Consider the following 11,950-nt stretch of genomic DNA (forward strand, 5'->3'; position numbering starts at 1 on the left):
ACGATGCATATGAAAAGAGGCCTAATTTACTGTTTTCATGATTTTCACATTTGTTGTCGATGAGTCATAGAGAAAGGGATACTGCGTATTCATTCCTAACTTCGGGAGATGTTTGTGCACAATGCAGACATACTAAGTAAGCAGGCACACACCAATGCAGATACTTGTACACTGCCACAAATAACACCAGAGACCCCTGTGTGAGAAACTGTGTGTGAAGAGCTCGGTGCTCCGTAATGAGCTGCGTTCTGCGCTCTCTCCCCGTTGTATTGGGAAGAGGATTTTCAATGAAAGGCCCTGCAGAGGCAATGGAAGCAGAGTTATCGGCCTGCATTAGACGGTACCCTGAGGCCCATGTTGGAGCATGGTGACAGAAAGTTCTGCCAAAAAGGTATTACTGCTGTTGGCATCCAGATCTGGCACGTCATAGTTTTCTTCACCTGCTCCTCCCTTCATTTGATTTCTTCCTTCAGCACTAAACCGTCCCACATCCTCGGCTCTACAAGTTTGAATGTTTGCAGTGTTCTGTTTCTCAGTTTACCTTAAGTTAAGAAGAGAGGTATTGTTAATCTTCCTGTAAAGCATCAGCACTTCCTTTTGGCCTACTGGAAAGGCCCTATCTATGGTCATAACGTTTTATCTGAAGTGGCATTTCCTGCTTGTTTCCAGTCAGAGGGAGGAGGAATCTTGTTCTAATAGAGAGAGAGAGAAAGAGAGAGAAAAAGAGAGAGAGAGAGAGAGACAGTCCTGGGGCTTTCCTCTCTCCTAGCTCAGCTGGTGTCGTATTAATTTCAAGTTAATTACAATAGCATTATCTCCACCTTCCAACTGCAAATGAAGCTAAAAGGCTTTAGTGAATATAATTGGTTTAAGAACAAACAGGGTTATTTTGTTGGTATTTCACAATCCTGGTTTCACGGACTGCATTTGCCTCTAAATTAGAACCATCGGGCTCACGTCTTAACGCCTAACCCTCTTATTAAACCCTATTAGGGAGGGATTTGAAATTAATTATTATGTTTCCCCCGTTGTATGTCACCTAGAAAGCCCTTTCCCCATCTGACTGTTAACAACATGCTGTGTCACTGTCTCCCAGTGGACTGAATCACGGTGTATTTTTAATGACATTCTTAGAGACTTTCATTTATTTTACAGTGATTGAAATGATCGTCTTAGAAATAGAATTTGAGTGCTATCAACATTATAAGTGTTTAGCTGACAATTTCAATTATTCACCTTTTATCTTGTTAGCTGTGAGAGTGACTTTATTCATACACTTATCTCCTGCTAATGGGCTTTGTTCACACTTAACACAATCAATTGGAAGCTTTGACGAAGTTACCCAGAAACCCATATAACACTGTGTTCAGATCAGAATATATATGGAGAATTTGATTGAAAGCTTTAAGCTCTTAAATATTTAGTTACTTTGAGTCCACAGACAGTGAGGAGATGCAGTAGAAACAATAGCACCCTTTACCCCATGTTATCCTAACAGCACTTGGCAGATCCCAGTAGAATACCTGTCAGCTCAACAGAGCTTGCTGCAGTCTCACCACCAGCGGGCCTCATCAGGAAAACACAGCAATCACTTGAAACGTCATCTCGCTCAGCTAACATGTGTCCCGTACAAATGACTTCACCATGATGTCGGACAAGGGACTGTTTTTTTTCTACTCCAGTCATGTCCTCGCAAGACTCATTTAGAATATCGTGCCTCTTCGTATGGAATGCCGTTTAATCCAAAATTATGAAATAAAAGTCCCCTGAAATAAATAAATGGGGCATTATGAAATAAAAGTCTCTTGAAATAAATAAGTGGGTCATTATGAAATAAAAGTCTCTTGAAATAAATAAATGTGTATTTAAATGTACATTTATATATATTTATTGCCTAATTTATTTATTTCAGAATGTATTTCATAACCATATTTATTTATATATGTATTTATGTATTTATTTATTTAATTTTGGCTTAAACGGCATTCCATATATTCAAGGTTTCCCACACATGTATATTAGCGAACGCCCAAGTATATATTTCTTAAAAAAAAAAATCAAGATAAAAAAAAAAAGACATTTTGTCCGTGATCACGACGCCATCTGCGATTGATTTACTTGTGGACAATGATCCCTCGCTCTACGCCTCCTGTACCCAGTCCTGTACTGGTCATCGGCAGGACCGGGGGCTTTCCCGATGGTCTGGCCTGTTAAGTGGCCTGCCTCACACAGGGTGACTGGCTGTCTACATGATGTGGCCTGCCGACATGGCCACTGTCATACAGATCATAAATCAAAGCCCTCGATTGGTCTCTGTGTGTCATTCAAGCTCGGGATAACCTCAGCTCAGGTGAGGTAAAGGACTCTCTGAGTGTTTTAGATAGTTAACTTAGTCTAAGTTCTCAGTGCATCTCAAACGGTTTGGTCACCATTTATGTAAACACATATTTCCATTTGAGAGGGTAGTGATTAGTAAAATATGCATGAATAAATAAATAAAAAGTTAACTAGGGGAGAAAAGGTAAGATACACTTTCAAAACATGTTGAGAGCTAAAACTAGTCTTTGCTGCTCCCTCAAAGAGGAACAGGAGGGAGAGGAGGGAGACAGGAGAGGCTGATTCAGGAGCCCAGACACACTCACAACTATAAATGAACCAAAAATAAATAAATAACAAGTTTCAGTGTTTTTTCATATTGGAAATGGTATGTTATTGGTTATGGCCATGATTTTATGATTATTGAAATGTATACAGTTCTGTTTCATATAGGTGTTCCCATAGATCTAGTCTCTTTATTTTCCCCTCAAAGTACACCAGATTGATGCATTTTGCGTCTTTGGGTCTAGAAAAGCGCTATATAAATCCCATTTATTATTATTATTATTATTATTATTATTATTATTTAATCGTACATTTAATAATAATACATTTACCATTTAATAAAAAAAATAGTAACCCATGTTTATTTGTGGACAGTAGATTTAAACTATAGGGCTATCACTATATATGGACCCTGCCTGTACCTGTTCGCTCTGCCATGGCGTTAAGGGTCTGCTAACAAGCGACCAACTGAAAGGTTAATGTTGTTGCGTGTCACAAAGGCTCCTCACCCCCCCCCGTTACCACCACCCCCCCAAGTATATTTCAGATCTGTGGGAAACACTGATATTGGACATGATGCCAAATTCATAACAATATAGGAGTTCAGACAATTGAAAAACTTGCCCTAGAAATCAGAGATATGATTGTGACATGGGTGGGAAAATTGTAGCATCTTCATCATAACAGCTCCAATCTCTTAAGACAAATACAAATATTCAAAATCTAGTGTCGTCTGGGTATTCCCAAAATCCTCTAGGAATAAGTTGGTTTCAAACCCTGTGTACTGCAGTGAGGGGATGCTTTCAAATGAACGAGCACTGTTGTGTCCATTGACAGATGCACTAGCTTTATATCAGATGTAGTCTCATGCTCTTAAGTAGTAAGAGGTATAGCATTTTACATCAGTCATTTACAGTCAGATATATCCTTAAGAGAATAAAGTGTGTGTGTGTGTGTGTTCATTTGTGTGTGTGTGTTACTTCTCTCTGCTGACTCCTCTGTCTTGCCTTGTATACCCATAGTGCAGCTGGAGTGTAATAATCATCCTCTATTCTGTCTCGCTGCCTAGTAAAGGACGTTCAGTCTGCTGTGTGCTTATTGATCTCCTCCTCATTGAAGTTAAGCACTGTATTCAATTCATTTTCCCTTGCACTATATTACTGTGTACTACTTTTTTTTGTCACAGACTACTCGGCTCATACCTGATTGGGCTGTCTTTGGTTGCAACAACAAGGCAAAGCCAAGATTAAGGATTGGCAAGATCATAAATAATTGTGTGCAAAGTAATCTACACATTCCTATTCTCAGTATTCAAAACAGGTGACTTGTCATGTCGTGCCAGAACCCTAGGGTCAAAAGTAGAGCTGCAACTAATACATTTTAACATTTATTTCAGATTGGAGATGTTTTAAGAACTAATTGTTTGTCTGTAACTCTTTTTTAAGTGAGTCAAAACGCCCTTTACATTTCCTAACATAAACATAATGTCACCAATCTAAAACCTTAAGTTTTTTAGTTCATCATCGCAACACAAAAAAAGCCAAACATTCTCACTATAGTCATTTTTCACCGAAGACACAGGTGTAAATAATACAGTTAACGACTAAAGGAATGCACCATCGTTAGTTGTAATTAGTTACACCTGTTCTGTTTCTACTATCATTCCAATTGTCTGCTGTGAAAAATAACTACTGAGAAGCTGCAGGTAGGGAATGTTTGCTATTTCCCCTTAAATTACAATGAAATTGAGTAAATGAGGACATGACGTATGGTGTAATTTGTACAACTCACTATTTATACTAAGGTACCATTCTGTAGTGCTCCTTCTAACAATGCAAAAGACAGAACAGTGAACAGCGTGTCTCCAATGAATTCACTTACAGGAAATTTGAAGAAAATGATGGTTACTTAATAACTTAATATGTTGCAATTCTCACATTCAGACAAAGATTTGAAGAGTTAGCCCGCAGAAGTGATCTCATCTACCTGCCGTTTGATATTATATATATTTAAAAAGGCCATCTCCACCGACTGAGAAAAGAGTTTCCTTCTCCCCTCTGTTTTCCTCCTGGAGAATCCTCTTGTCTGGGATTTCCTGGCTGGCTCTCAGCCTGGGGGGGGGGGGGACTTTACAAAACATCAAGAGGCTCTGTATCTTTCCAATGAGCATTTCTATGCACTCTACTTTCCTCCCTTTTTCCCACCCCTCCTTCATCAGCACACTGTATTCTCAGCCGAGTGTAATGATATGTTCTACTCTGCGTGGATTAGTGCAGGTTATTAGCAAGCCCAAAGTGTAGAATTAGAATCAGTCCAGTGTTTATATGAGTCTGCTTATGATTGTGTAGAGGGCGTAGACGTGCGCCGGCTAAGTGGATGGCTCTGTAATCTGATTCCTCACTCGTTCCCTCTGATGATAATGTTCTCCGAGTTTGCACAGTCTTACGCAAGAGGTTATGTATGCTAATGAGCCGCGGGCAAATGATGCCGCTGTTTATCACGTTTCCACCAAAAGATAATTTGCATGCCACACTCAAGGGAGAATATGGTCCACTTCCTCATCCTCTTCATCTGTTTTTGTTCTCCTCCTGATGGATTTTCTCTTCCTCACTGCTTCCAAATTGAAATCAGTTTACTCTTGGGTATGCAAATACAGGTTTATGAGTAATCAGAGCTGTCATTCAACCCCCACGCAACAAGAATCACTTTGGTTGCTGTTTTTAAATTGCACCATCATTGCCTCCCATGTCAGGGTTGTGTTTGATGGTTGTCATTTACTCATCATCTTCCCAGGGTGTCATTTGTGTTCATTTTGTGATTGCACCTCCTACCCAGTGAGAATCTCCCAAATCCTCTGAGCTCCCGATTGTTTGATTTGAGATCTATTCTCATTTGCAGTGTGCACAGGGGCAGCTTTTTCTCTGGGGAAACATATAATACTTTACGTCTCTATCAGAGCTGTGGTTTGGGCTGTCATTTAGAACAACACGCTGCATCAGCTGGACCTGAGGCCTGTACTACGAAGCTGGTTCAACCTAACCTGGATATGTTTGAGTTAGCCGGTTGGCCTAATCCAAAACATACGCGATCTCGCTAAACGGTACTACGACGCAGGTTATCAAGTGGATTGCTCAAGCCAGCCGTGTCCTATCTAGTTAGGTGCGCGTTCACATGAAAGGGGTGGTATTTAGAGCATTCGACCAATCACAAACATGGACAAGCGTACTGACAGCGCAGCGTCATACTTCCTGAATGAAAAGTCAATTATAATATTAGACAAATATGAAGAGGTTAAACTTTAAACATCCATGACTTAAACACTTTATCCAGGATCAAAGCCACATAGCTGCACATGTCTGCAAGGTGAATACAGCTGGTAAAATAAAAAGTGTTTGAATGCGTACATTAACAGGTTTATGATATCACTGCCCCGTCTAAGACACGATCTGACTTTAATTACATTTGACTCGAGTGTTTCGTCAACTTAATGTGTTGCTTAAAATAATACTTCTGCATACAGTATGTGACACTGTGAGTGTTGTACGGCCAGATACGGCTCAGCTGACTCAGATAAGGAAATATGATACATTATGATGTGATATGCCGTGGACTGTACTTAATGTTACTTTGATCCGGTTACTTATGTTGTGGCAGATAGTTAAGTAAGCTTTCTTAACGCTAATGTTATAATAGTCAGATTGCTCTGAAGATGGGAGGTGATATTCTATTAATGTTCACGTTCACACAGTCGGTGATTTTTGCCGGCCGTCTTTCCTGCAACGGCAGCTTTTCTGTATTTCCTTTCTCCTGTAATATGACTTGATCGCTTTAAACTCTGCACACTGAGGTCTGATTGGTCAACAGGCAGTGCTTTCACTGAGTTGATCTCTTAGCCTGCAACCTAACCTCCTCCGGGGCAGGTTAGCCGCACAGCATAAGTTACCATGGAGATCTAGCCTGCTAAAAAGAGAATCAGCTTCGTAGGACCGGAAAGCCCAAGTTTCCCCTGAAGTTAGCCAGCTAAGCGAAAATCCTGCTTCGTAATATTCCCCCCTGCTGTGACCCAGTTCCAAACAAACACAGCAGTTCATGGCTTCACAGGGCTTTCTGGCCATTCTTAATGATGGTTCAATTGAACGCACCTCGCTGCACAGTGACGAGGCTGCTCTCTGATGGCTGCTCACAGATTAATCCCACCTCCCTTTTGATTGTTTTGTTGCTTTCTCTCCCTGTAGGTATCCTTTGTGTATACCAGCATGGTGCCAATGAATTCATTTCCTGCGGTCTTTGTTCTATTCTCTGCTCGCGGCTCGTGTTCTGGTAAATTCGCAGGGCTCATTGGATTGTTCTGGGGATCGCAAAATGTATTGTGTCCACGCATGTGCAGATGCACACACACTTTGATAACAACACAGGGTAAATGAAACAGTCTACACATGGCATTTCATGCCCTCAACTACATGTTGAAGTGGTTGGCTGCCTGACTACATGCAGAACATCAGATACAGACTTTCAGGCGCGTTACATAACCACACGCTTGATTGTAAGCTGTATTCTATAAGGGTGACAACTTCTCATGAACTTTCAGTCTCAGTCAGGTTCTTCTTCTTCCGACCACTTATCAGTTTCCCTATTTGTGTTTGCCACATGTTGTTTACTATTTTTCATACCATTGCTTTTGCCACACTTTTTCACTGTTTGCAAGTTATGTGCCAGTCAGTTAGCCAGAACTTCCGAAGTCTCTTTGTTCTTTTTATGTAAATTGCATTATGCTGCTCGGATGACTCAATTATATAATAATCGTACAAGTTGTTATGACCTCTTCCATAGCTGACACAAGCTGTACTAATTGGTATTTTCTGTAATTAGCGCATTTGCAACTGTGTTGCCTTTTTTATATAGAATTTTCTTCTTGAATTGGAAATCAAGTAATCTGATGGTTATCTTTCATCTAATCGACCATTATTTTGTCTTTGAAGAATCAAATATGATACCAAATACCCCTAATTTTTCCCCTAAATAATCATTTTAACACTTTTTTACTAGTAGTTAAAAAACTAATTACAGCTTTGCAAAAAAAGAACTAACTTTGAGACAATCTGTTCGGAAAGTCTGTGTGGGAGTAGAATACATGAAATGACTTCACCCCATAGCAACCAAAACAAAAATGTGTTGTTCTACATACAACAACTTAAGAGCTACATTTTAACTGGGAAAAAAACAACAACCTTTTAATGAAATATAATGGCTCCTCTGATGGCAGGTGATTGTGGGAGAAAACGGTCGATTCACTTGATGTACCATTAGCATGCTGGGAAGGCTCCGGCGCCCGCGGGGAGGGTCTTTTTTTAATTAAGTCGTCATTCACCTCTGGAAACCTTTGCTGAAATGTTCCTGCATGCATTCCCTCAGCAAGACAAGCACACACACACTTGTGTCATTTCATTCTACAGGTCTCCTCAAAATGAACCCATATGTTCACACCGCCACCTTTCAAGTTGTCAGTGTTTAGAATTTGTGGTGTGTGTGCACGTGTGTATAACAGATGTCGGTCATGGCTGGTTTGACAGCGACATGTTGTTCACCTCTCACTGATGGAAAGAACAAGTGCCAACAATCAGGATTTGATTGACCTTATAACATGACCTTGACTTGTTGATGGATCTCTCTCTGATACTAGATTTGAGAAAGGCCTGAAAACATAGTCAACACAGGTCTTCATTGTACGGAAATGCAATTATTTTTATTGTGCTTAGTGACCATTTCTTAATCCCTCCTCAGAGAGTGCTCACTTATCAGAAATGTATTATTTTGATGTTGCCCTTCATGTATGGCATGAATCTGTTTGGAAATAAGTGCTTTAAGTGCTATAAGTGTTTTTAATTTTTTTAATTATAATCACATTTATGTGTCTGCCCATCTGTTTGTTTGTGAGCAGAGTATCCCCACACATGTAAACAGATGGTAGAAAGTTAAGGCTGAGGAGGATCTGATTGCTTTTGGAGCAGATCCAGGAATGCAATTAAGAGTTCTTTTTATTTTGACCATTTCTCTTGAAATGAAATGCAAATATGCATCACATGATCTGTCAGATTTGCTACATGTCTCCACATTCTTCTACCTATATTATGCACTATATACACTTTCCGATTGCGAAAGTTAAAAACAGTTTGTGGTTGCTAAATTGTGTTCATTAAAGTTGTTGTTATTGAGAAGATGCCAGCACATTTTTCCTTTGGGCGTCTTGACTCGACAGAACATGTTGGTTATTTACCAACAACATTTGGGAGCCACCTGTAACGGGCTCTATTGATTCTTGTCCATTTAGCAAACAATCCAGACAGAAATTGGCTTTTGTATTTTTTGCTAGAGAGCCACACAAGTGTCTTTATTGTTTTTTTCTCAACACCTCAGGAATAATATCTTATTATAATTTCCTCTCTTTCCTATATTTCTGAACAAATCTCTATTTCCACTGGCATTATTGTCGTTTTGGCGTCCCCCATCATCATTATTGGTTTCTTTGCAGTGGGCGGTAGAAGCATGTTGATATTACAGTGTTGATGGTCCAACCATGGCTGTGTGGGTGGACATCCTGTGGATGTGCGATGCCTCTACTGCACTTTGCAATGGCACACAATTAGCGCCACGAGGGAGCCAAACGCTTTATTGGCCTTTTTCCTCCTCCTGTAATATCTCCTCCTCTCATATTGTCCTCTCTCATCTCTCTCCAGCAATCTATAACTACGATGCCCGGGGAGAGGAGGAGCTGTCGTTGCAGATTGGAGACACAGTGCACATACTTGAGACACATGAAGGTGAGAAGAGGCTAACTGATGATACACATGATCAGAGCTGACACGCCAATGTCTCAGATTATTTTTTCTGTCATCTCTGGTACCGTAATTTTCGGACTATAAGCCGCGCCTTTTTTCCCATTTTTCGACGCTGCGGCTTATATAACGGTGCGGCCAATCTATGGATTTTTACAGTTTACGGCCACCACCTTTAACTCTATGGGCTCTATGGCCGGTCCGCGCCCCCCACCTTTAAGCGGCGGGTTCCAGCAGGAAAAGCTGGAGGCCGGAAAAGAGTGAGACAGGTAGCGCGCAAAAGTAAAAGTGGAACCGAGAGTGGTACGAGAGACAGAACGAGAGCAAGACAGACAGACAGACATTATGAGAGCGAGACAGTTTGTCCCCGTACCACTGGTTGAAAACCACTGCTGTAGATCACTGCCGGTAGGTGCGCTGGGAGCGCACCGTTTAAGTTTGATAGTTGAAAAGTTTGTGTGTCTGAAACGCTATGTGATACAGTACAGTTTACACAGCACAGTACATGTTCTGTAGCTACTATTGCACTAAATGGTAACACTTGAATACGTTATGCAAATATGCAACTTGTTTGTTGAAATGTTAATAAATGGGAGCTTCCTCAAACAGCCATCTCTTTCCCGACAATCCCCTCCGTGCACGAACCCTTACATATGGTAATTAAACATTAAAACACCTGCGGCTTATAGTCCAGTGCGGCTTATATATGTACACATCATTCAATTTAGCTGCTGCGGCTTATATTCAGGTGCGCCTTATAGTCCGAAAATTACGGTACTTCTTTTGTTTTGTCAACATTTTTCGACACATGTTCAATAATATATAGCAATAATGAATATTATGCGGTGTAAATGAAGGCTGCAGCAACCCCATACTTTTCTCTACTGTCCCTGCTAGGGTTAGATTGTGCAACACATGTTATTTTCTACTTAAATGTCATTCTTTATTGTGAATTCCTTAATACAACCGCTAATATTGATTTACTTTACATATTTGATACTCTGTATACAAAAAGCTAACATGCATAACCCTGTTATCCATCAGACTGGTACAGAGGGCATAGGCTGAGGAGAAAATCCAAAAAGGTGAGTGGGCGGTGAACACGTTTTGATGAATCCTTATATTCCTGTTACTAAAAGGTTACTCTTTACAGCTTCTGTTTTTCAGCTGTTTAACTTCTGTTATGGTTCTATTATAATTGTGTCTTCCTCTTATAGGGCACATTTCCTGCTTGCTATATACACCTGAAAGAAGCCACAGTTGAGGGGAATGGGTAACTACTTGTCCACTTCCACATTTTAATTTAGGATTGTTTTTTCACGAGTAAGAAAATTGCATTGTACTTGTTTTGCATTATAATTGCATGCTTCATATTCAAACATAAAAAAAGATAAAGATGTATATACAGCAACATGATACAAATGAATGAGAAGTTTGTCCCATCGTTTTTCCTGACCTACTGAAAAGCTTGGTGAATTATAAGCTGTATGCAGACAGCCTCTGAGGTTTTGTCAGTAAGGCGGTCTGCACTTGATCAGATGTGACATGTGGCTTTGTTTTTGCACAATTTGTGGCACTTCTTTGATTTAACTTCCACAACACAAAAAAGCCCCCCCACCCTCCACTTCAAAGTCCTTGAATGCAGCTGGGAACCTTGGAGAGCAGACACTTGTTTCCATACAACATTAAATAAATACATTTAAAAAAACCTGTGAATACATTTCAAATTACGCAGATAAAAGGCAACATTTCAGCCCACACTTTCTCCACGTGGGGAGGAAAGGACAGGAAGGACACAGAATCCAGGTTTGAAATGTGTTCACTGTCCCTGCAGGCAAAAGGAGACGGTCATTCCCACTGAGCTGCCCCTGGTTCAGGAGGTGACCACCACACTGCGGGAGTGGGCCACAATATGGAGGGACTTGTATGTGGTAAGCAAGACTGTCCAAAGCCTGTAGAAACAATAAGACACACACACGTCTTACACACACTCATATTCATGTCAGATATGGTAACGTTACATATGGATGTTAGATTGCGAAGAAACGCTAGTACAGAGTTCCACATTTTTGTTGTTCGCTGAACGAGGCTTGGAGAAAGGACCCCGGAAATGTGTAAAACTGAGTCTCATATCAAACTGGACCTACAATAATGTGTAAAGTGTCCCAAAGTGTCTTTGTAAACCTTTTTATGGAGCATACAATATTAAGCTACTTAAATTCTAATACTTAGCCATAGGTAATACAGTTATGGATAGATCCCGCAGTCATTTATCAAGCAAATGTAACAGTTTGGAGAGAAATGCAGTATTGTTAAGGAACATATTCCTGTTGAAAAGTAATTTGTTGAATTTGCCTCAGGTAATTCCACCTGCTCTTAATAATTAAGAGCTTTTTTTCACCTTCACTGTGCTGAACCTGCTGCTAATGAGATGCCTGGCCTTCCAGCATGAACACAGTTCTTTTACCAGTCAACAGTTCAAACAAAGAGCACTTTCCAAATGTCCTCCTGTGTCT

At 40.3% G+C, this 11,950-nt stretch overlaps 1 protein-coding gene across 2 annotated transcripts in view; it reads left to right on the plus strand.

Moving 5' to 3' along the window:
- Positions 1-11,950, plus strand: part of dock1 (dedicator of cytokinesis 1) — a 169,433-nt gene that overhangs the window by 13,628 nt on the left and 143,855 nt on the right. For both annotated transcript variants that reach the window (XM_079657413.1, XM_079657414.1), the window contains exons 2-5: positions 9,336-9,419; positions 10,479-10,519; positions 10,652-10,707; positions 11,269-11,365. In XM_079657413.1, coding sequence (XP_079513539.1) covers positions 9,336-9,419; positions 10,479-10,519; positions 10,652-10,707; positions 11,269-11,365 — 278 coding nt within the window. The remainder of the gene's footprint in view (positions 1-9,335; positions 9,420-10,478; positions 10,520-10,651; positions 10,708-11,268; positions 11,366-11,950) is intronic.

This window comes from Notothenia rossii (genome assembly GCF_949606895.1).
Source record: "Notothenia rossii genome assembly, chromosome: 11".
Classification (NCBI taxonomy): domain Eukaryota; kingdom Metazoa; phylum Chordata; class Actinopteri; order Perciformes; family Nototheniidae; genus Notothenia; species Notothenia rossii.